Source organism: Phaenicophaeus curvirostris, chromosome 7 (genome assembly GCF_032191515.1).
Source record: "Phaenicophaeus curvirostris isolate KB17595 chromosome 7, BPBGC_Pcur_1.0, whole genome shotgun sequence".
Lineage (NCBI taxonomy): Eukaryota > Metazoa > Chordata > Aves > Cuculiformes > Cuculidae > Phaenicophaeus > Phaenicophaeus curvirostris.
This window is the reverse complement of record NC_091398.1, coordinates 20,292,619-20,319,366: the sequence shown is the minus strand read 5'-3', so window position 1 is coordinate 20,319,366 and position 26,748 is coordinate 20,292,619. Positions and strand designations below refer to the sequence as shown.

At 36.3% G+C, this 26,748-nt stretch overlaps 1 protein-coding gene across 1 annotated transcript in view; it reads right to left on the bottom strand.

Annotated features, from left to right (window-relative positions):
• The window catches only part of SLC25A12 (solute carrier family 25 member 12), a 49,482-nt gene extending 22,960 nt beyond the window's left edge, over positions 1-26,522 (bottom strand). The window contains exons 1-9 of the mRNA XM_069861137.1: positions 26,445-26,522; positions 25,924-25,977; positions 20,729-20,871; positions 15,841-15,956; positions 6,845-6,984; positions 3,973-4,119; positions 2,827-2,965; positions 1,409-1,502; positions 701-785 (exon numbers count right to left, since the gene is read on the bottom strand). Of these exons, the coding sequence (XP_069717238.1) occupies positions 701-785; positions 1,409-1,502; positions 2,827-2,965; positions 3,973-4,119; positions 6,845-6,984; positions 15,841-15,956; positions 20,729-20,871; positions 25,924-25,977; positions 26,445-26,456 (930 nt within the window). The 5' untranslated portion in view covers positions 26,457-26,522. The remainder of the gene's footprint in view (positions 1-700; positions 786-1,408; positions 1,503-2,826; positions 2,966-3,972; positions 4,120-6,844; positions 6,985-15,840; positions 15,957-20,728; positions 20,872-25,923; positions 25,978-26,444) is intronic.
• Between the last annotated feature and the right edge of the window lie 226 nt (positions 26,523-26,748).

Below are 26,748 nucleotides of genomic sequence, written 5' to 3'. Positions count from 1 at the left end.
CACTGTAGTAAAAACAGCCACTGAACTAAGAAAAAAATTATCTTCCAAAATAGCACAGCCTGGGACTCTTAACTGTACTACACACATTTATAAGTTTAACAAGGAAAGAAACTATGATAAAAGCAAAGCTAGCAAACATGAATGTAAAAGTCTGATGAAATAGGAGCTTAACATTCTACTGCAATACTTTTCATCTTCTATTCTACCTCTTTCATTAGTTCCAATAAATTTGAGTTCCCCTTCTATTATCTAGGTCAGACAGCCAGTAAGTACAGTAAAATTCAATGATCATTTTAGAAAAAATGGTTAGGCCAATAATTTAATCCTTTTAAAAATATATATATATTTAGAAGTCTTGCATTTAATAGTTATATTTTTTACTGTCTAAAAATAATTTTATAATTACAGAGTTAGATTACCTAGTGAAGTGAAAAGCCTTTCAGGAGTTAACAAAAGTATTCACAGTATGGAATCCAAGTATCTATACATGCTTATATCTAAAAAGGCCACCCTTCACTAATACCTTGTTTAAACACATACTTAATAGTCTGCCCTATTTCTATCCTTATGACATTAATCACAGTATGTTTCATTTGTTAGTAAACTGTTCAAAGTGCATTATTCTTATTTTTCATATGCAAGTATGTGTAAATATCCACTTAACTTCAACAATTCTATTTTATATATCACTTCTGCCTACCTGCCTCTGGAGTTCTGCCAAGTTGTAAGGTAATGCACCTTCAGCCAGCGGAGCTATTCTCTCAATATCTGCCAAAGTTAAGCGCCTTTACACAAGACAGAGAAAAGCAAATTACTGTTAGACAAAATATCTGACATATTCAATGCAGTATTCCTGGCCACACCCAACAGAATATATTCTGAGTTCAAAACAAACGTCTGTCGTACTTGAATGCACATCTAAGAAGTTTGCTACACTGCTATAAAGAATCCTTAGATTTGGAAGGGCATTCTCTTCTTGAAGCTTGCAAGTGGAGATAAAGGAAGCTTGTGTTATTCAGTAGCAAGTTCTTGATTATGAATAATAAAGAATATAATACACAAATTAATTTGTTTCAAGGTATTCTTGCCTAAGGTTTCACATGCATTAAAGACCCATTATAGCTTTATCAATACTTGAAGTTAGCAATACCAGCATATACCAGGCTTTTGGGACTACTGTAATGTATTTTGCTATTTTATATGTATACCTACAACACGACAATAATAGTGCTTGATGCACACAATTCACTTACAAACAGCATGCATTCACAAAAGTTTACATGGAATACTTGAACTGTAATGACATACAATAGAACACAACTTTTCAAAATTACAATGAAACTGTGTAGTTTTCACAAAAAAAAACCAGAAAAATAATGAATGTAAAATTATAAAATTATTATGTTACCCAGTAACACTGTACAAATCAGCAAGTTGGTAGAGAATATCTATTTCCAGTGGTGTAACTTGCCCAAATCGGATTGCAGAGTGGGTAAATTCCTCTGGATTTAAAGGGAAAGAGAAACAAAGTAGTTGTGGTATTTGTCAAATTTCCTCATTGAAGCTATTTGTGGGCATTTAAAATTATAAAAATGAGATCTATCACCAAGAAACGAACTTCACAATGCAAAGAGAAAAGGTATCTTTAGGAGAATATCTGCCTTGAAACAGGCCTTTTCAACACAACTCTGATTTATGGTAAGAATTCATCAAAGCCAACAAAAATCCTCATATTAGCAAGGTTAATAAAACCAGACCCACAATTTGTCATTCTTATTTCTGAAGTTCTGCAAAAGAGAACAGAACAGAATATTGGTCCATTATTCACAGCTTTAAGGGCAACTGACTCATCTGTTGCCATCATGTCCATTTCTTTCTCTGCAAGCTCTGAATGACCCCAAGCGTAGGTGCTCATCTAGCCGAATTACAAGACATGTTCGTGTAGCCAAGCTACAGTAAATACGTCTGAGCAGTGAATATACAGTAGCTTTTTCTCACAACGCAAATCCAAGCAGGATGTATTCATGCATCTGTACCAAAGAACATTGTTAGGCACAATTTGGAGGATGAGGACAAGCGTTTCACACTTTCTTTAAGGGACAGAGGTACATGGAGCATATGAACATAAGACAAACGAAGAAAAACAAAGGAACTGGGTATGCTTTTTACTATACACAGGCCTGGCTGATCCCACCCACAGAGGTAATAAAATCAGTGATAAAATCTGTCATAAAATTACTACAAAAGCCACCAACACACGCCTGTGGCAAGACTGAAATATGACAATCTTTCAAATGCACAAGGATTAACTATGTCCTAACAGAAATAGACCATAGATTAAATTACTCATGCAAGTAAGCACTAAGAAGTTATACATTATTGCCACTTTTCTAAAAAAGATTTAATCATGGATAAAGTAACTAGGGTCAAAACAACATAAAGATTACTCATGATAGATTTTCAAACTCAATCCATTCTATCGCATTCCCTAGGAATTTTCTATCTCTAAGCAACTGTGCATCCCCTTCCCAGAGCAGTAAAATCCTCAATAATATTAAATACTGACTTGCAGCTACCCATTCAAACTAATAAGGGCAACAGGGCTCCTGCCAAAATCCCAATTCTTCTCCTTAATAAGCCAACTGAAAATCATTACTAACCCGTGAGAATTGAAAATCACACTTTAAGTACTTTCACGGTAACCCTCAGCTTGCATACTATTGCAGCTTCAGATTTGCCTTAACCCATATGCCACACCAGATCACAAATTGCCCACTAATTGGACTGAACAAAAAAAATTTATAAAATTTAGGAAATATACTTTACCTTTTGTGACTTCAACATCTTTTCTTGCACCTGCTATATTACTGTATATCTTCCTAACAAGATCCATGTTATTCAAAAGGGCATTAAATGCATTGAAATAGGAGAAGCTGACCTGATGTGAAACAGTTCCACCAGCTACCTTTAAAAATGAAATGAATGCAATTAAGTGTCTTAAACCCTCTTACAACATCTTATTACAAATTACCGAAACATCCATTTGGGCAATTAAGGAAAGAATTAAAGATATTTTTTAATTCCTGTAATTTTAAGATATTTTTAATAGCAACATGAGGGGAGAATTATTAGACAGGTTACTATCTTCTGGTAAAAACTGCAAATTAGGAAACAATCAGGAAATAATCATATAAGTAGATTATTATTCAATTTATCTGATATGTTAAATGTGTCACTGCGTATTTTTCTAATTGAGAAATGCATGTAAATGCTACTTTAGATAAGCACACTGACTTCTTGTATCACATACAGCAGTGACCATTTATTTCAAAGCCTAAAGTTAGTACGTACTATAAATTTTACAGAAGATGCTATGCTTTATTAGTTAGGCTAGGCAAGATTTATAGGTAAAATATTAAGAGAAAATGTATCACTTTATATTTTATATAACTTTCATTCTTAATATACATTTGGCTTATGGCTTTCATGGCATTACTTTACCTACAGATCTTGCCAGACTATCACAGCTGTAACCATTCTACCTCTAGAATTTACAAACTGATGTTCCAAATTCTGATCTGAAAAAGAAAAGAAGGTAATAGTACATGAAAGGAAAAAGACCGTAAGTAGTCTCCACTTTTTGAGCTCTGTCATATATTCAAATAATTAGACACTTTTGTCCTAAACAAACGTCCTTTCTGTGCCAAGAAGAGTTTGCGCTGCTCTAGTGGAAAGTGTAGTAGACCAATGCAAACTGTTTCCAACTTTAAGCACGTAAACCAGACTTACAAACTTTCCTTACTGCAGCCAAGGAGTGTTGCCGCGTTTCACCCTGCCCGCCCTGTTGTGAAGGTGATAAACTCTTGCACCAAGGCAAAGAGATTTTTCTTACAAAGTGGGAGAGAAACAGTAACATCTTAAATCGTTACACCTATGAAAAGCTGAATTAAAGGCACATTTCTTGACACTTACTGAAACTAAATTTTCTTCCACGAATGGAGTTAGCATATGCGAGCGAAGGGTTACCATGATGTCATTGAAGTCCAGCCCAGTTATCATACCACTTTTATTTTTGTCCTTTAATGCAAAGGCTTGTCTTGCATGTTCTGACTGCAGCTCCTAGAACGAATATTCAGAAAGAGCAGATTAGAAGTAAATTCTGTAACTCACTGCTCATAAAACTCTCACTAACTTAATATCCTTACAGCATAAGTCAATATGTCAGGGCATGTAGACCACAGCACAACTGCAGTTTAAGCTTAAAGGCCAGCTCAACTAAAACTACAGATTCATTCTTCTGCCAAGGAAAAGCCTCAAATCGACTGAAAGGAAATATGCACTTTCACTAAATTATTTGAGAAACAAAATTCGCATACCCATGTCCTGTCTGCTACCTGTTGCTTTATTAAATACTTAACTGCTAGAGAAACACCTGATATTGATCCTAAAGACTCAAAGTGAGCTGATCTCTTACACATTCAAGATGAAATATTACTGGGTTATTATAAACTAACTCATTGAAAAGTACTTGAAAATAAAGAGGAGAACAGTGAAAATTATATAATACAGATTTAGATTGCCCCCAACAGCTACCTCCCATAATGTCAAAAATAGTCTCTCATTTCAGACAATTTAAAGCTATTATACAATCTGTAAAAACCTTCACATAAAGCACACTGCAGTAACCTAACCTCAAGATAACAATGACGGTTGTAAATTCTACGTCCAGAAAAAGTTGTTTCATCCTATTCAAGCAAACAATAAAGCACATTCAGCTGTCATTCACACCTCTAGAAGCAGCTAATATAACCATGTTCTGACAGACAACAAGAAGAGGGCAAACTATCTAGCTTATATCACCTTTACAGTAACTTCTCAAGTCTTACAACCTCAAGATCAAGGTTTTCTAGATCAGGGTGCAACAAGTCTGCTCTGATCCAAGTCCCAAACACCACACAATGCTGTTAGACCAAAAAATGAAGCCAACCTGATCTAAAAGGAGGGACCACAATATCCAACTTGTAAACATACTGAAATTACTGCAGCACACACTACTTTTTCCCTATGAAAGGCTTTTATTATATAATAACAGTAAGAGGTTGCTGTACCTTACATGACAGCATCTTGGAACAATAAACATAAAAACAGAATAGCTATTTATCACTTTGTTCTGCGTTCCCAACAAAAAGATTCTTCTCAGTAGCAATCTGGGGTTTTTCTGCACCAGATTTGTGCTTGGGATAACTTAAAATATGTAGTATCAAATGCAGGACAGTTTATTCCTTGAAAGTAACAAGTTATACCACAGCCTTGAAGAACTGTGCGAAACTCCAGTATTTCTACTTATGATATAGACTACAGATCCTATCTGGTTAGACATGTTTTTCTAGAATCTGCTCTAGATCTAGTTACAGCTCAGCACAGGAAAGACATGGACCTAGTAGAGCAGGTCCACAAGAGGGCCACAAAATTGATCAGAGGGATGGAACATGTCTCTTGTGAGGGAAGTGTGAGAGAGTTGTGGTTGTTCAGCCTGGAGAAGAGGAGGCTCGAGGGAGACCCTTATTATGGCCTTTCAGTACTTAAAGGGGGCCTTTAAGAAAGATGGGGACAGACTTTTTAGTAGAACTTGCTGTGACAGGACAAGGGGCAATGGTTTTAAGATGAAAGAGAGTAGATTTATATTAGATATAATGAAGTAATCTTTTACTATGAAGGTGGCGAAACACTGGAGGCTGTCCAGGGAGGTGGTGGATGCCCCATTCCTGGAAATGTTCAAGGTCAGGTTGGACGGGGCTCTGAGCAACTTGATCCGGCTGGAGATGTCCCTGCTTATTGCAGGGAGCTGGACTAGATGACCTTTAAAGGTCTCTTCGAACCCAAACCACTCTCTGATTTTATGATCTATTTTTATCCTGGATAATAATTACAGATTATATTAAAGCACATCTTTACTTTTAAGACGGTACATCCAAAACTCTTTTGTACTGCAGGCCAGCTCTGGAAGTACATAGTCTACTTTTCTTCAGGTCTACTGTATAGAAAACTGTAAGTAGTATCATGAGGTGATCACTGCACATTAATTTATGGAATTCAGTACAATTACCTACAATTCCTCTTTCTCATTAATTACAATGTACATTTCTCCTGCTGCTCTCTTCTCTTTTATAACTGATGCCTTCCTCTAGTTCCTTCTAGTATAATGTTCAATTCAAAATATGTTTTTACTGTACATTTTTGGCTTAGCATGAAGTTCAGTTTTAGGAGCGAAAGCCTTTCAAGCCTGATCCCTAGAGGGTGCTTCAGCAACATTCCAGGAAAGCAGATTTGCCTCCTGTGAAGCTGGCTGCATCTAAGACCAAACTCCCAATATACATGTGGTAGCATACAGGCCAGTGAGAGCAAAAAAGGGTATTAGGATAACATTTATAAAAGTAAAAGAAATGTTAAAGAAGCTAAAGCCTTTATATAGGGAGTTATACAGTTAATAACAACTGATTATATAAAGGATGCAATCTTTCTCTGGCTGAGGTTAGTTTTGCTATTAAATTCCTATGACAGAAAAAGTAAATCTTCAATTCACTTTAACAACAATCAGTAAAATAGACAATTTTATAAACAGTATATATAGTCCCATTCTTTTATAGGACAGTATTAAAATGCAATGAGTACACACTGCTTCCAGAGCTTGGATGGAAATACAACAGCTCATCCTAACTGTCAGGGTTAGTATCACGTAACGATTATCACTACTGGAATAAGATCAAATTTTTTATGGTATTAGAGTATTATTAGAAGTGAGAATGAATTTCAGTTCTGTTTTGGGAGAAGGTTAATAACTGACCTGAAGAAACTGAGTGAACTCTGAATAGTTAAGATGCTTCTTCCTGTTATGTCCAAAATGCAGTCGAATGAACTCACAGTCCCAGTTGAAGGGGATTTGAAGATGAATAAGAGTTTGTTCAAATATTTCTTTGACGTTTGCTTTTGGGGGAGGGAAAAAACAACAAGTGAGCTTTGGGGTACAGTAAGTCTGCAAATATTCCTTGAAGGATACAAACAAGTGATGTTTTAAGCAGTGTTTAGGAAGTGTTTTAGTTTGTTAAGAATAATTGCTAACTGAACCTTTGGAGACCTGTGTAAGAACACATTTGCAACACAACATGATACTTTCTGTATTACTGCATAAAACCTTGGAGTGAGTGTTTTATTTAGTTTTAATTAAGATGCAATTTTCTTCTTATATGACAAATAAGAGCTATTTTGCATTTTGATATAAAAATCAATAGTGGTTCCTTGTCTGTGCTAGGAGTCAAATTAAGCCTTTTATCAAGAGCACGAATAACTGTACTATAATCTCACACAGTATTTGTCATACTAAGTATGGTTTGATTGAAACTTGATTATTACAATCACACTGTCTGAATATGTCTATTGAAGATAGGTATAAGAAATGCCATCTAAAACATATCATTAACTCAGCAGAAAGCACCTTATTAAAAGCTTTTGATAAGGCTTTAGCACAAAAATCAAATCCTATAAAACATAATTGGTAGTCTCAGTTATTAAAATGTTTTAAGATAAGTGAAGATAGAGATGTCCCCTTTTAAATGAAGTAAAGAAAAAAACTGTCATTTCAGAATATGGAATTCTCCATACGTATACTGTACAACTGAAACCTCAGTGCCAGATGTATTATCTGAATTCAGTCAAAAACCTCATCTGCAAAAAAGCATGCATTATTCATACACAGCATTGTCATGCTGCAAAACAATCCTGCTTCTTGTGCAGATTATCCAGCCACATAAACAATATAACTGAACACCTCTCCATATTATGTGAACACTTCCCAAAATCTACCTCAAAGTAATTGAATTATCAACTAACCCGTAACCTGCTAACAACCAAAATAAAATGTGGAATATAGCTTATATTTAGAATAAAGTACAAGATATTTAATCTGGAAACACCTTTTATGTTTAAATAGTTCTGCTAAAGGATAAAATGCAATGAGAAGAACTTTAGTATCATTTGATAATTCCATTGAGAGCTATTTACTTGGAGTAAATGTGTTGCTTCCACTATGCTAAAGGACTAGTTGATTCATTCATTCCTTCACTTCTATATCCATTCTATTCTAGACCTAATCTAGGCAAATCACTGTACGGTTTTATCTTTTCAGTGAGGTAAGGAAGAGGAATGTTCAGAACGAATCTATCTCAAAATGGGGACACACAAAGCAGATTCCTTGGCTAGATCACCTGCTTCACAGTTAGTTTGAAATTATATATTCAAAGGGCAGATTATGGCTAGTAAGTGACTTAACTGTAACTTAGCCCTTACTTAAAGATCAAATATAGATGACAGTCAAAAAAATGCAATCTCAACCATAGGTTCCACTATGCCAGATGTGGGTTGAGAAAATTATAAACCACCCAATACATAGTGGTAAACTATTTTACTTTGCCGTACTTCCACTGAATGTTTTGTCTGCAGTAGATTTATTGATCATCGCTACAGATCACGGAACCAGGAAATTTAAATTCCCCACCTACCACTGATCCACTGCAGCTTCTGTTCACACTACCTAGAGACATCATGTACTACAAACCCAAACAGATCAGTGCAGCTCAGAGCTGAGCTTGTCACATGGCATTGAACTGTGAATGGAACAGAGGACAGGTCTGCTTAATTGGATCTATTGGCTTGGCTACTAATGCACAGAGTGTCAGCTAGTGACTACCAACATGTCTGTAAAACCGATTTCTAACACACACCAAGTTCTGCTAATGAAAACTTAGGGAAGAAAATGCTGAAACAGCTAGGAAATTTAAATTTTACTTTCAATTATTTCCAATGATTGTTTCTTTTAAACTTAGAGTAAGGTTAAAAAAATCCTCACTTTTTTGTTATAAGAAATTATTCCTACATGTTCATATAGAAAAAATTTCCAGTTATTTTTAATTTTTTAATTTTTAACTCTCATTCAAACATTTAATTGTATTCCAGTTAAACAACCAAGAAACAGTTTCCCACCCTACTGATTTTTTCTTCTCAGAAATATTTACAACTAGTCATCAACACATCACAAGTCAAGATTCTTCAGCACATAGAAATAATACAGGTAAATTAATTAATAAATTCATATTCAATAGTCAAGTGTATTGGTACTTGAAGAATCCCAGTAATGGCTAACCAACTTTACAGAACAGTATCCAGATTAGCCTGCTGCTCCTCTGCAAATTGAGAAGCCTTATCCATTTTTCTTCCACAGGCAATCACTTGCCATCAGTAATGGACACTGCATATATTACAATAGTCTGGGTTTAAGGGTATGCTGTTGTATCTAATGCTAAATTAATTCCATATTTGGTTTATGAAACACTTGGAGTACAGGAGCAAAACTGTGTACCCGTTGTGAATAACTGATTTAATTAAAACCACTGAAAATCTAAATGAAATTTTCCAAAGCCACTTGGGGATTCTCAAATATCTCTAGATAAGCACTAAAATTTTCTACTTCTACCCAAGAGTAGCGATGCTTTCTTTGCAATATATCAAAAATACCTTTTTAATCCAATTTTGTTGGCTATTCTCTTACATTAAAGGAAATAGCCATCACCACAACTAAGAACTTGTGTGATGAGAACCAGCAAACAGACAATCACATTTTGGAAATTACACATAATATGATCATCGTCTACAGTTTCACCACTTTGAATTATGATCAAATGTCTTATTTTTAATTTATTTTTTTCACAGCAGAAGCAAGGCGCTGACAACAAAGAAAACAGGTAATATTAAGGTACAGTCGCTGGGGGGTTTTGCTTTTTTTTTTTGTTATCTGACTCAGTCAAAACCCAGTAATGCTTCTAAATTAAGATAAACTACAAGTACTTCAAATTTCCAACAGAGCTATTCTGCAGGGGGCAAACAGCAAATTATTTTTAAACCCTTTCATTTTAGGATGACATTTTACAGAATGCATTCACTGTCCCTGTCAATACATGTTGCTCATTTACTAATGTCTTCTCCTACTCTCTGCTCACCTTTCCATAGTGGAATTCTTTCCTACTGAGCTGATAACTTTCTTTGCAGACTTATAGCAATGCATTTTCTTCTCAGATAGGCATACAAGTCAGCAGCCTGATAACATACTCAACTTACCATCAGCCCCAGGAACAATAAACCTACTTCTCTAGTGCACTAGTACATTACCTCCAAGGCGACATGCATTCTCTCAAGATTGCTTCAGAATTTCCCCACCCAATCATTTTAAACAAATTATAGATGCCTGTAGCAGCTATCTGCAGGCAGCATACACATGGCTGGCTCAACCTCCATCAAACATCATTATCTATCAGGCACAGAAAAACGATATAAGAAAAACAAAGTTTTAAAGCAATACTGAATTTCACAGAAGGAGGAAGAATACTTTAAGTTATAAACACTATGATGTCCTGCTGATGGCCCACGGTGAGGATGAGCTCAGTACCCCAAGTAAGCCTTGAGTTAGTACCTATTATTTATTTTGACTTATCAGCACACCAACATGCAGAGGTGAAACCTCACAAAATTCCAGTGCGATCAGCCTGTTAACAGTTTGCCATTCCCTCCCACCGGTGATAGAACATCGCTCGCACTTGTTAGAGACACAAAATAAATAAATGTGATTGTTTTAAGTACTAGGGTAAGTATGCTAAAGGTTTGTTGTTTTAACAGGGCTTTTTTTTATAAAATGTCTAGTCAGTCATCTACTGTCCCATCTGTACACATTTCAACCTTAATGCACACGATGCATTTTAATGTATACTGTGTTGCTATTTTTCACTATTTCTGCTAACAGCAAATCCTATGTACTTGCGCTTTCAAGCATAAAATTAAAAAATCACAGTTAAAGGCAAAAAGATTTTTTTTGTGGCACCTGATGCAACAGAATTATATTAAGAGTGATCCAAATGTAAATAATACAATAATTACTTTGACATGAGAGCAAAACAACAAGTGGCAGGAAAAGTGAGAAAGCTTAACTAGAAATAGTTACACTGAATTTCGAATCACATTTTAAAAGGACTAGTGATTCCGTTTAAGGTTAAGATTAGTGACACCCATAACCACAATTTATAGATATAGATAATTTTATAGATATAGATAGTCCATATAGATAATATATAGTCCATATAGATAATTTTATTGCAGAGTTCTCCTTTTCCATTCCCTCCTGCTCATCTATGGTTTTGAACTTAATACTATATTATTATAATAAAAAGTCAAGAGGGGCTCCCATTCTGCACTACTCACTAATGCTTAAAAATGTGGTTTAAACATGAAAGAATCATACAACAGGAATGAAACAAAGAACAACAAAAAAACCCCATGAGGACAAAAGAAGTCATAACATACAGTGATGATTCCTACATTATCTGCATGTGCTAAGCAAAAGACATCTTGAAAACAGGCAACTAATGTCTGGCAACCAGGAAGCAAAGAAAAACAGCAGTTCTAGTTTACAGCATACTTAATAAAAAATGGTGGTTTTCTTATATCCTCACATCTGTAGCCATGTGATTATGAGATATTTTCCGTTTACATTTTAAAAGGTTTCAGCCTTTATGGTTGCAAATAATATTTTAAAGAGCAGAACTCTCAAGATAAACCCAAATCATGGCATTTTCAACCCAAATGCTCTTTTGGAAATGATGGAGGAGTGAGTACTATGAGTGACCTGTGTTTCTTGAAAAATAATACTCAAAGGCAAAGATCTATAACAACATTTATTTTACTCCTTCTCAATCACCTCCTTCCACTGTTCTCTATGTCCTGATGAAGAGAAATCTGAACTTTCCCTCCCAGATTAAAATTTGTTTAATAAAATAGACAAACAAGACTTCAGTATTACTGTATATGCAACTTCTGAAACTATTACATTGATGTTTATTATTTCAGTTCACCAATATCATGGTAATTTTCATATGGTTGCATACTAGGTATCCATTCCCCTTACTTCCTCCAGTGTCTTTAAAGAAGACACAATTATATTCTGCAAAATATTTTTAATTAGATGGTGAGCTGCAGGATGTTTTTAAAAGCCTGGTGTGCAGCTCCATAAATATTTTCCAATTATCTCCAAAATAAAGTAAAAAGTCTGGACGCAGAAGAATCATGAATATGAAGGCAGTAAAATTGTTTCAAAATCTCATTATTCTATCTTTCTTTCCATACCAGCATGTGTACTTAACTAAAAATGTGTTCCTGAAATTGTCCAGTTTATCAGAGAATGGAGTTCTTTGTGGTGACTCTGCAAGGAAGAACGGCTGGAAAAAGCCTTGAAATTGTACATTCCAATTAAAAGTGATACAGCCCAGATTATTGTATAGTTTGCTGAAAGGATCCTCAGAGATATAGAGATACAGAGAATCCTCTTACTTCCAGTTAGACAGCCCACTTCCGAAAGAACTTTCAGTGATAGTCACAGATTTCATCTTTTGATCACAGTAAGGATTACTTAATTCAGTATTGAAGGAAACCAAATAGCTTGAGCAGATTTAATATGCAGGTTTGCTTTAACCTGAATTCAGGTCAAAAGACCTTCACAGAATAGCCATTAAAAGAAACTTCCTTAGTACAACACCATTAATTTTACAGAGCATTTTTAAATATTTCACTCATGTTAAATAGCTTAATCTGTTACATCTCATGATCAAAAAAGCAAAGTGGTTGTCAGTCTTCTCTGGCTACAGATAGAACAAGAAAGACAATGCATGAAAAAAAGAAAAACCCAAACAAACAAACCACTTTTTCTTTATCAGCTTTAGCTGTTATCTTTTAAATATTTCATGGTTAAAGAAACATTGTAAGGGCTTATCAGCAGTGCATTTCCCATAAAATATTCACCTAGGAATCATTTATGAAGACATCCTAGCATCTGATCAGGACGATAAATGCTTTTTTTCTGTTTCTCCCTGATTAAAAAGTAATTTAAACTACACTGTCACTTGTATCAATGGGTTATTAAAATAATAATTTTATTGCTTTTTATTCATCGAGCTGGCAGCAAGTCCAGTGCAGCTGTAAAACATAAAGACTATTGAATAGGCTGACCGGCTTCCTCATACAAAGTAGGTCCAATTTCATGTTCTTGCAATGGACTCACTATACCAATACTGCAGTGCACTACCTGCACGTTCATGGCAGTCATTCATACAGGACTTCTGGATGTCCAAAACTTCCAGAAAAATGCTCCAGAGCAATAAGAAAGTAGATGACATAGAAGCGACAGAAGGCTTCCTGTTTCAACAATCCAAATTAACGTAAGATATTGCAGAGACAAAGACATGGATCATCATAGCACAGCCAACAAGTATTTCTATCGAACAGTTTCTAAATAATCATAAACCCTTTGTCCTCTTCTGTTTCTCAACTTATAAGACACAGGTTCTTCTGTAATACAACTTAATAGTTTTCTCATTGGAGAACTGGAAGCTAAACTTTTGAAGACAGAAGTGGCAGACTAAGTAGGACTGCAAGAAGCTAAAGTGCTCAAGTATGGTTGAAGTCCATGCCAGTAAATAAATCCTAAAAAGGAGATGTGAACCTGACTAGAGCAACTTGCATTCAAATACAGGGACAGCTCTAAAATCAACAAGTATACTTAACTTTCTCCAGATAACTGAAAATCTGAGTAGATCAGGATATTTTTTGAAAATGCCATAGTCCTACCTCAAATGCTTTTGAGACATTATCTCATGTCAAGCAAGGCTGGTGTTGGGTTCAAGTTATGGCCTAACAGACCCAAGCTCATTCTGTGTTCCATTCTCCAGTACCTCCAACCCTCGTTCCAGATGCTCACTGCAGAAAAACCTCAGTAAATCCATGCCACTTCTGGCAAGACTTAATGGCTTGAGTTAGCCTTGGAATCAATGCAATTGCATCCACAGAGCGCTGCATTCGAGCTAGAAAATCCTGATTCACATTTGCTCCCATAAACAACATGGTTTATCTGCGGACTGGACGTACTACATGTTCCTAAAAGAAAGCTGGCTTATCTAATAGCAATTCTCACGCTGATTGTCTAAATTTACTCCATTTCAGTATATTTCTAATAATCTATCATAACTTTTAACTTTAAGATCTAATTTTATATATTCTCCTGTTTTCACATGAAACTAAACTCTGTACCCTTCCGTTTATGTGGTGTAAAAATGAAAAAGTACAGGACTAATTTATAAACAGACTCTGTAGGACAGAAGACTGACTTGGAAATGGACTGCAGTTACCAAATTCTGAACATGTCATATATCGTCATTCACACTTTTCCCACATGCATTAATTTGTATGATATGCTTATGTAGTAGAAATAAGTAGCCCATGTTACAAACAACAACAGCAAAAAAGCACAAAAAAAGCAGCAGTAAATGTGGGAATTGTAGCACAAAAATATGTACCACTGGTATGTTACAACATACTACTCAATCTAGTAGTAAAAACAAGAAACCAAAAGCAAATTTTCAATTCCCTCATTTCCTACTCACGATTTATCAGCCTTACAAAAAAATTCAGTGAGAAAGATATGGAAAAAACTACGCAATTTTCCGCTTTACTGTTTCTCGTCTGTGTTGTTCTTTTAGCCTTTAACATAATGTTGTGCACACAAAACTAACAAACCTCAGTCTGATTAAGGAATCTGTATACAAGCTGAAATTACTTTTTCTTTACAGAACCAGCTATCTCAAGTGTGTGCATGAGAGCTATAAAGCACATATCCCTGTTTTGTGAACTTATTAAATGTACCATAATTAACATGGTCACATTGATTGCAGTAACTTTCTTATGACTGCATTTACTGACTTCACCTTAACTTATAAAAGATCTTCTTTTCAAGATGTTGCGTATCCAAATTGCTTACTATTTGACCCTTCAGTTAACAATGCAATTTCACAAACATTGTAGAGTCAAGTAGTTTGTTTCCATAAAAAGATCCTTGCTTTTATTTTTTCAACAAGTTGAAACAGTTCTCAAAGGAATGAAATAGTATAAAAGGCAAGTGGTTACAAATCCAAGCATAGTTTCTATTTTCTTTATTGTGAGCTTTATTCTTTTAGATAGAAATAACATTTAATTCTCATTCCATTTTATTAAAATTCTTCACATTGATTTATCTAATTTTCATAAACATATTAAGTTTTAAAAATAAAACCTAGTCCTCCTTAAACTGCAATGTGAATGACAGTTATTTAGCAATATCATAAAGCAGTATAGTTAGCCTAAAGAATTTTGCCCAATTACTGATTTATGTGATTAAAGGGAAAAAAAAGGTAACAAAATTTTCTTCCTAATATTTCAATTATATGATCTAGTCAAAAGTTACACTCATAACATTAAAGTAAGACTTGCTCCTCAAGAAAAGGAGCACTAAATTAGGAACTCAAAATATTATACCTCCTTTGTGTCTATATTGAGATCTTACTGTATCAAATGACAATTCTTCAAAGATATGTGGAGCTTCACAATATATTTTAGAAAGCCCTCAACACCGAAGGGTTTCAAGAAGTCCAAGGCATAGAATTAGGATGACAATGGACTAAACAACATTGTATTTACTACTTCAGGAACATGAAAAATCTTGTTTCAAGATGACAGAGCAAAATATACTTTGTCTCTGCGTATTTCTTAAGTTTGTACCACTTGAACAAAAAAAAATATTTTACTCATGCAAAGTCTTAAGAAATCAGTACAGCATCACTCAATATGCATTTCTATGCACCAATGGTGATGAATGATTATTATGATTTATACTACTGTAATCACGTTCTTAAACTGTTTTTCTTTAGGTATTCTTACCAAATGTTACTTCTCCATTGCCACTCTTGTCAAATAACTGAAAAGCAACAATAAATATTGCATCTGGAGTACACAAAACAGATTCAAATGCCAAAAATTCTTGAAAGGAAATCAACCTACAAAGGAAAATACGAAAGTTATAAAGATTTCAAAAATTATTCACAATACTAATGACATTTTGTGTTTGATGCTCTAGAAAACTATATGATCCAATTACTAAAATAAAACTCCAATACAAGAAAGTTAAGACTATACCTTAGAAACTGAAAAAGTATTTGTTACATTTAAGTAGTTTCTTAACCTTTATGCAATTAAGTTTCTTCTAGTATAAAAAAGACTGAATTCTTCATATCCATCAACAACAAAATATAATCCATTCTCAGGGAGTGTCTACAATTTATTACCTTGTAATTACAAAGGTAAGCAGACAGCACTTAAAAATCAAGACATAAACCCACAGAAATTCTACCACCAAGAGATTTACAGAGCTGTCATTGTATTACTAATTCGTATATGTATCTCTAATGAGAAAGAAAAGACAGTTTAATGTAGGCATAGAAATATAATACACAATATATGTATTTTCTTAAAACAGCATATAACATTTATAAAAAACCACACGTTTGGAAAAAAATACACTTTACTATGTATATAGAAAAAATATTACACTTCAAATATAACATGAACCACAAAGTCATGTACTTGAGGATGAGAAAGAAGGAAACTGTAAGAACATCTGGACATACAGACAGACATGATGAAGGCAGGGAGGATTTGTGTGTAAAAGCAGATCACAAGACTGAGCTCTGTACGCAGGACAGTCACCATATAGAAAAATGTAACTCAGGATGCATTAGGAGAGCTGTTTCTGTGCAAGAAAGGAAGCAGCAGTAACCCCAGACAGGGTTCCCACAACATCTCTGTAACGTTGCATAGAGATCCAAAATATATTAACTCAGATCTGAATGTATGCAGAGCTATCTGTAAGGATAATCATAAATAACTTTTCTGCAGAAGTTAGCCTACTCTCCCTAACAGAAAAAAGGGAATCTAATGCTGTATGTAAGAACACCTGCAGGAAGATAAGTCCTAAGCCATGAGAAGATAAAGGATAACATTGGCACAAGGACAAAATCACATATCCATAAAGATATTTAGAGCAGGCATATACTGTGGCTTTTCCAGAATACTGCACACAAAAGCCTTAGGTTTTAAGAGCAAACTCCGTTTATTAAAACTGTGGTGTGTCTTCATCCTTGTAAAACTAGGAGACTTAGCTTGATGACATAGAATATTCCTTCCAGTTACAAGTTACTGAGCTCAGTTTATAGAAAAAACCAATAGGATATCTATTTTAGCATCAAACAAATTATCAATGGGAATAAGAATTTTAATTACATTTAACTAAACAAAAAAGTACTATTAAAGTAGATGCTGGTAAAACATAGAATATCACTGTAGATGGTACATTTTCCTAGAATTTGGTACTCTTCGTAGGATATCATTAGCTCATAGCGATTACTTCATACATTGCTTAGAATTAATGAGTCAAGTATAAACTGTTCCCTAAAAAAAAAAACCACAAAAGCCAGATTATTCCTTAGTTTAACTAGTCTTTCTCTGTCAAAGTATATACCGAGCAGAATTGAGATACTTTAAACAAAAAAAAAAAGGTTGCATATGCTAACATTCTTGTGTGTGTGCATTATACAGAAAGTACAGAGAAAAAACATAGTGGTTTTGAAAAGAATTAAAATATGGCAAATACAGAATTATGATACTAGTTTATCACACTTCAGCCACAAGAATCAGAGATGTAAGAATGGCTCTTCAGATGCAAAGTCAATTTCATCCAAAGGGTGGTCTTGATAAACAAAGGTTTAGTATCAGAGAAAACAATTTTAAATTTAATACTAACATTTTCAAATATAGCTCACATACAAGCGTAAACTGGACATGCAAATTAATTCCTAACCAGGAAGCTTTATAACTGACAGAAGCAAGTGATGGTCTCTGTAGAATGCATTCATAGAAGCCTGAACCTGAAAGAAGCCGTCTTCAGTGGTCTCACTTTAACAGTGCCTACAGCAAAAGGAGACAGACATGTTCAATTTCCTTTTCATATACTCCACTTGCAATGCCTAAGATTTCCCCCGTGATACTCTGTTATCCATTGGGGCAGAGATAACAGGAGCTGCATTAAACAGAATGACTGAGCTTCCCACCCAATCGCTACTTCAAGTATCACCCAGTGAACCCACTGCATTAGAGAGTCCATAACAATATCAAATCACTCACCTTTCATTTTATCTGTAACATTTTAAAAAAATTCCTTTCCTCTTATTTCTTCTGTACTGCTACCCTTCAAAAGCCCACAAAGCAAGCCACCTGTTTACAGTTCTTCTCTATCTTTCCTTTCTTCCTACAACTCTTTGCTCCTTTTCCCCCACACAACATAGCCTTTAGATGTTACGTATAGCTCTGTTGTGACTCTCCATCCTGTGAAACATCAACTCTTTCTTCAGGACTTAGCTTAAGAACGCACTTCCAACTTTTAAGAATGATATGCTGATAAAAAGAGTATCCAGAAACAAGCAATTAAAATGAAGAATTCTGAATGACTGCTGTGAAATTTTGAAGGTTTGAAGGGAGAAAAAAATCTTTGATTTTAAAACTGCAATACCAACTAATGTGAATTGACTCATGTAATTGGGAAGCTGGCTTTGGTACACATATAGAGTCCATTATTCAGTGAGGATACTTATCCTAATTTAAAAACTAGTGCCTCCAGGCCAAAGACACGGAAATGCTTACAGCATCAGTGAAAGCCTGTTGTATTGAACAGAAAGCAGACAAGGCAGTTCAGGCCAAATTCTCATTCAGAGCTCATCACATTAATTTCTCAGAACACAGATTTGTAACAATGAGGAAAAAACCACTTTGAAAGTGAGCAGTGTTCTGTTTTAAGAACTACCTTACAGAGTTTCCCTACAGCAAATCAGTCTTGTGCTGTAGTAATGGGAGAAGGCAATAGCATTCTGGAACAGTTAAGTAAGGATCAAGTTAGAAAAAAATTAGAAAACATTTTCTTAAACGTATGCCTACAGACAAACAGCTCCAAGTGTTCTTTTTTCCTAAAGTGCCAGACTGAAACATAAATGAAATAAAAAAATATTAACAAAGAACAGTTACCGATAACACTTTGAGAATTTCTTTGAAATATGAACAGATAATGGGGATATAACAAATTCTTGACATTAAACACATATTAGAGATAAAGACAGATTGAAAAATTTAGGAAAAAAAGTTTCAGACAAGTATTGAGACAAACATTTTGCATTGCAAGCAATATGGTAATAATTCCTATTTCCACTGTTCCCATACAGTACATAAATCATACATACCCTTCTTTTACCATCTCAATTCAAACATTACCCAGATTAAAAAAAAACAAAAACAAAAAAACAACAAAAAAAATCCAAGCCAAACATATTCACAGGAAAAGCAATAAAAAAGTGACACCTCAACATAAAGTTCTGTTGTAGCAATAAAACAAATTATCGATTTCTTACTGCAAGAAATACCCTTTTATAAGACATTTTCTGAAGAAACACATACCGTAGAAGATAACCAACAGTTGTCAAAGAAACAAGATACTCAATGTGTTGGTTTACTAATCATCAATTAGACTATTATTTCAACAGATGCAAACAAAATAGCCTCTACAATCCATAACAATGCAACGAACTTCAGCCATGTCTTGCAAATACAGAGACAGGGTATCTAGGTTTAGATTTATCAAAGGTATGCCTGTATTAAATGTACTACTGAAATGCTGCAGCTTTCTAAAAAAAAAAAAATCATGTAACGTTACATCAAACAGGAGATCCTACATTCATTTACTTAGTGTAAAATGCATACAGAATATACAGTTTCATTGGTAAAGCACAGATATCGTGCAAGCTGCTCAGGATATTATGCAAATTAATAAAAATTCCAAATCAGAATACAAAATCAAAACATTTAAGTGATGTCAAAGGTCAGTTTTAGACTCTTCAATCCAAATTACATCTACATACTCACAAATGTATTGTATACTACTTTAACAGCAACTTTTTTTCTCTTCTCTCCCACTCCTTTCTGCATTCTTGACCTTTTCTCTGATCCATCTTAACCTTCTCACTTTAACAATGTCCATGTTTCCTACTACAATCCAAGGCCAAAACTAGAAGCCTACATACAGCAAGAGAAAAGGCTCCTTCAAAGACAAGTAAGGCAGAGGGCACTACCTCAGTGGAGTGGATGACTTGTTAGTTTCAGAGAACTGTCTAAAAGCAAGTAATACCATCTGCAAGCAGAAATGGAAAAGCTTTACTGGCACAACCTTATCTTGTTTAGACAAACACCTTTTTCCTTCAGTCACTAGCGTCCCTCTTTCCTAATAACCAGCACTTAAAAATATACCTCAATGGTTTGATTTGAATTGCACACTACAGAAATAAGAAAGCTTTTCCTATTTCCATGTTTAATTACAGGTACTAAAGTCTCTACATAGTGTCTAATCATGGACATGAGTATACAGAGAAGAACTTCTCCAAGGTAATCACACTGCATTAAACTGATTCATGTTTGACTTCCTCTGCATTTGTGGTTAATTGTTAAAAGCCCATAAAGAAATCTTAATTTTAAAAAATGTGCGTTAAACACTATTTTTTTCCCAATCACCACAAATTTACAGTCTACTGTACTTCAGAAAAACCTTATCATCTAAATAACCTTAAAGTGTAATAAAAGCAACAATATATTTTAGAAGATGAAATTCCCAAACTCATTCACTCAGGCATTTACCAAAGCATTACAAGCTTCTAATGGAAAGCAAAATTCTCACCCATCCTTCGTTTGATCAGCCACTCCGGCCAACAGCTGCACTGTTTTAGGATTGTAACGCGGATCTGTATAAAGTCCTAGGTATCTTTGCACAAAATCTTCCGGGCTCATGAAATGCTCACCATCTTTCTCAACACTGGCATACTAGAGGGAAAAATAAAAAACAAAATCCACACAAACAAAAATGAATACATTTAGATGCTAATTATCAGTGATTACCAAACTAGTATCTTTACTGCATATCACTTAAAATAGTGCACAACTGTCTGCACCTAACTGCTCTGAAATTAAAGGGCTTGATTAAACTAATAGTGTTACTATACTAGCTGCGAACCACCACCAATCAGATTACCCCTGTAGAACAGATGTGTTCCATAATGACCAATATCTTCTAATAGGAAGACAATTATATATTTTCAGAACCTGTCAGCTAATTGCATACATTTATAAAAACTGCAGTCATGCTGTAGCTTTCCATTTACAACTATGCTGTGAAAACACAGTACACAAATTTTCTTACGATTTCTAGTAGCAGATACCTTCTCAACTGGTGACTGCCAATCATTATTATATTAAGCTTCAAAAATACATATTATATATATGTGTATTATTTATTTTCTCTTTTTCTGGGAAATAAATCTTCATATTAATTTCTATCCTGAAACTAATGGGTTTGGCCTTTTTCTTTCAAGTAAAAATTCACAGAGGCAGGCAAAAAGGATGAGTCAATTGCAATGTTTTAATTTTATTTTGAGTTTTAATTTTATTAACAAGAAATTTTCAAATAAAATCCACAGGCAAATTTTAAGTTATAGAATTTAAGTACTAATAAAATTAACTAAACATAAAATAACCACTTGTAAACCAAGACAACTGTCACATATGGGTATCCGTATTCATACTGATCACTTTTCTCTCTTAAATCATTAATCACTGGTTCTTGTCCACAGGTCAGCTTCAAATTAAAAGTGCACTTGTTAGCATAAAGTAAACTCCATGCCTCAAGTGTCCAGTTATGCTGAGTAACACCAATCTTCAACTAAGAACGTGAGGAGGGAGGAGTAGAAATCATCACAAGTGATGAAAAAATGGGAAATGTATTGTGGAAGTTCATACCCTTCAGATCTGGTTTCAAGGTGGCAGTAGAGTTGCAGGAAAAAATCAATGCAGTTTATTTATGATATGTCAGTAATCTTAGAAATAAAACCTAAGATTTCAGGTTGCAAAGTTAAACTATGTTTGCATCCTGGAACACAGGGAAGTATCTCTCAAAAGATTTCTGGTTCCCTAAACTACTGTGTTCCAATCTAGTTTGATGACTGAGTTTGTTTCTCAACATTTTTGCTCACAAAACCTGTATGCTAACTGTATGCTAATAGTTGAAAATCCATCTCTTCTGTTCAGTCTCTGCTGTACAGGCTACTTGTACATGCAATGATTTAGTTGCAGACCTTTAAATATAAAAATAGAATTGTGTTCATTCTAAGAAAGTGAAGTTACAAAACTACAGAGTTTTTATTAGGTTCTTGCCATTAAAAGATGACTTCATAAGCATTCTCTGCAGAAAAGGCACTGCCCCCTACAAGACCTATAGTGCAAATCTATGCTAGTGAATTCAAACATCCTGTAATTTGTAACTTTTCCACTATATACTGCAGTATCTTGAATCAGTTGACAGAGCTTTATGCGAAGGAGTAACAAAATGAGCCCTCATTCTGCCAGGGGCCCACTGGAAACAGAATATTAGCACTAAGACCTACTACAATACCTGTTAAGGTGTAACACCCTATTACAATAACAGAGATAATTCACTTCTCGTGCTTGTTTCAGCCACATGCAACCCAGTCAATTCAGTCAGGACGCTATTTCAGTGTAAAGGAGCTTGCAACAATGTCAATGCCTGCTTAAGCATCTCCTTCAGCTCTTCCACAGTATCAGCCCCTCACGCCACCTCAGCACCTCTTTTACCCTACAGCTGCGATGACAGCTGTTTGGAAGACTGCACTGTAAATCAGATTATTGAACTAATGCAAAACTAAAATAAATTATTTCCACAAAAATAGGAACACAAAGCAGTGGACAGGAATCCTTTAATTCAGCACTGCTGCCAACATGACAAGATAATGAAATTGTGGCTTCATTGAATCTGAGTTGAAAGGTTCTCTTCTCAATTGTATAAACAAGTGACTAAAAATGTATTTTAAAGCACAATTCTGCTGCAAGACATGCACTCCAAAGAAAGTTTTACGTATGAAGGGCTATCAAACATGCAGAGTGTTGAGCATATCTTCAAGAATAACGGAATTTAACAGTATGACAGTAGAGTGCACATCAAAGATAGTCAAAATCTAAACATCATCATTGTCTAGTCCTCAGACATCAATTTATCAGAGTTTATTACAAGTAGTAAACTGTTACACAATAAAAACTCTCTGTGGGAAATTTTGTCAAAAAAAAAAAGGGACAAATATAATTACTGACAGATACATTGAGTTCCATATGAGAAGGTCATGGTATTTTGAAAGAGCTTGGCAGTGAGCCAACAAATTAAGGCCTGACAAAGTAGCTGGGCTATTCTCTTTCAGCATGTATTTACACGTGTCCTCAAGTTATCTCTTCACCATATAACTTTAGTCAAGAATCTTTTAGCACAAAATAGGCAATTGTAAATTACATCTCAATTTTCATATAAAACTTAACACATGCCTTTTCCTCAGTCTTTAATTATTTTACTTTATAACACAGAATTTACTCTACATTTATCGACTGTCTCAGGTAAGGACTTAATGAATTTGCATGAGACCTCTTTTTTTAAACCAAAACACATAACATGAACACAGATAAACTCTACTCTATTTGTACAATATAGTGCTAGGTGTGGCCACACTTTCAGAAACAATGCTTTTTTTGAAAAATTTGTTAAGTTTCCAATTTAAAGGGGTTTTCTATCCTAATTATTTTGTCTGGACAGAGAAATAAGTTCCAAACCAAAAGAGACGTATCGGTACTCTTCATCTTTATTGTTCCTTTACTTTAATTAAGCTAAGCTACGAATAAGAGATTCAGGACTTTTTTTTTTTCTTTTTTTTTTGGGGGGGGGGGGCAGGGGGTTGTTTCCTGGATTAAAATTGGAGCTTTGGTTTTGCTTCTTTCTCCACCTTGCTGGTACAGGTTCCACTTATTCCCCAAGGGCTGACTGTGTGTTGCCTAAGAAAAAAGAATGAGGTCTCACTAATAAATGTAATAACTTCTGTTCTACATAGAATTTCGCTGAACAGTAAAAAAGTTATTTTGTTCTTTATGGCTGTTACTGACATCAGTGGTCAGCAACACCTGAAAGGTGACTTATTTGATGGTGTACAAACATGAAATTTCAATGCCTGAATTTCCCAGTTACAGGTTTACAAAGAAATAATAGCACATCTTTTTAATGCAAGTCAAGCTTAAGACTTATAACAATTCAAAATAATAAAAAACACATAGCAAGCTTCAGAAAATCTAAGAGAAAGGTATATATCGAGCATCCATTAAGATACAACTAAAATGGATGAGGAGAAGACAGGTACCACAGCAGAGGATACGCAGGAACAGAAGGAAATTTAAGTATGCTCTCTATGAATAAGGCGGATGACGAAGAGGCCTAGAGTCACATCTTCTCTTGCATCCATTTCCAAGAGAGGCCAAATTTAGGAAGGAATGCACGCCCTTTAGCTGAAGCTCTCAGGACAGGCCGGCAGGCTCTGCAAAGAGCACGACATATCTGACCCCTGGTGTGTGCAACATTAGCAGTATTTGGTAACAAGACTCTGCAATTTAGTCTTGGAAAGAATGGGTTCTCTTTTCTTTTAAGTTTGCAGCTAAGTTTGCCTGCTACCTATCAAACAAAAGCGACCACTTCAAACTCAGTTGGAATCAAATATAATCCAAAAGAAATATAAACTCTCCTTCTATGCCAGAAGTGTCTGTGTTGTTTGCCTTTTCCTACTGCAAATCTCAGATACTGAGGAGGAGACAGGAGAGCTTTTGTATCTTTCATTCCTCAGAGTACAAAATAATCCACGACTTAATTTGCATGTTTCTTTGAAGATTGTAAGATAGACACAGAGACGACCAAAAAGCTGTTTTAAAATCAGACTGTCTGCTTTTTAGGTCAACAAAACTCATGTTGTCAGAGACAGTTTCAAGATCCAGTTGCCCGATGTTCTTCCTCTCCACTTTTCCCTGTATGACCAAAATCAAGGACTTCAAACAATTTACTTACTTCCAGAGGAAAGCACTTCTACTGACTGGAAGTCACATGTCCAAGCTGAATAGAGTATGTAACTTCTCCCTCTCAGGCCAAAAGGTAACCCTGTCTACTTATCATATGTAGAAACTTTAGATAATATGGTAGGCCCAAAAGATACATGTCAAAGATGAAATAATAGATTTTATTACTCACAGTATTAGCTCTAATACTTAACATTATATTATTTCCCTTTTCCATAGAGGAAAGCTTCATGATATTCTGTGTGATATCTCAACATAAAGGGAAAAGGAAAAGGGTAATTTAGTGATTTCAGAAATATCACTGGCCCAATTATGGATCTAAGCCATGGCTGTTGTTCTTATTCCATCTGCCTGACTCACAGCTTATTGTCAAAGTTTCAAGACTGACTGGATCGTGCTTCACTGTAGCCAAGGGGAGTAGAGAAAGCTTCGTGCTGCTATTTAGACATGTTAAATCTAAGGCCCTGCAAGGAACAATATTATGAAATGCATCCATTTTAAGAAACCAGTGTTATGTTCTAAAAACACTGTCAGTTGTCCATCCACCTGTAAGAGGAATACATGTGAACCCTGAGGACGAGACATACAGCCACAGAAAAAGAATTTTTTAGAACCTTTCAAAAGCGTATTGAAAAAATAACAGGATTTAGTTGCAGTTATAATTGTTTGCTTTACCGGAAATTAGAAAACGCTTAAGAAAACTATTTAAGATCGGAATTTGGAACCAGTTAATTGCGATTTGCGCCAGGAGCAGTTTCTGCTTGGCACCTGACGGCCCTTTGCAGAAACGCTCCGACTGCAACACGAACTTGCAAGCATCTCACAAGCACGACGAGCACGCGATGCCAGGGCGAACCGCTGAAAGGGCGAGAAATGAGTAAAAACCGAGCGTCTGTCAACTGGACAACGTTAGACGGGGCCTTTTACCTGCAGGAAAATACTCCGCAGCTCGGCAGGGTCCGCCCTTTTGGTGGATTGCACCTGCGAACACACCCAGGTCAGCGCTCGCCCGGCCGCCCGGCACGGCCCCGCGCCCCGACGGGGACAGCGGCCGCCCCTCCGCACCCGCGGCCCCCTCCGCGCACCCGCACCCCCTCCGTACCCACAGCCCTCTCCGCGCACCCGCAATCCCCTCCGCACCCGCAACCCCCTCCGCGCACCCGCGGCCCCTCCGCACCCGCAACCCCCTCCGCGCACCCGCGGCCCCTCCGCACCCGCCTCCCTCTCCGCGCACCCGCAGCCCCCTCCGCACCCCACTCCGCGCACCCGCCTCCCTCGGCGCGCACCCACCGCCCCTCTACATCCGCACTCCCACCGCGCACCCCCCCGCCCCCGCTCCCCGCCGCCGCTCCCCGCGGCCCGGCCGCCTCCTCCCCGTTCCGCCCGCGCCCCGGCGGGCAGCGGTCCCGCCCGTCCCGTCCCGCTCGGCGGCGGAGGGCGAGAGTCACCTTGACCGCCATGGTGCGCCCGGCCAGGAGGAGGCGGAGCCGCCCCCCCCGCCGCGCCGCCGCAGCAGCCGCCGCCCCGGGGCGAGCGCCCGGCCCCGCCCGCTCCGCCGGGCCCCGCGGGGTCGGAAAAGACCTTCGAGAGCGAGTCGGGCCGCACCGCCCGGCGCCGAACCCCCGCCGGGCACCTCGCCTTTGAGCGCCTCCAGGGATGGAGCCGCCGCGCAAGCCTCGGGCGGCTGGTCCCTGCGTTTGACATCCCTCTCGGCAGAGAAGTTTTTCGCGATATCTATGCGGAACCTCCCCC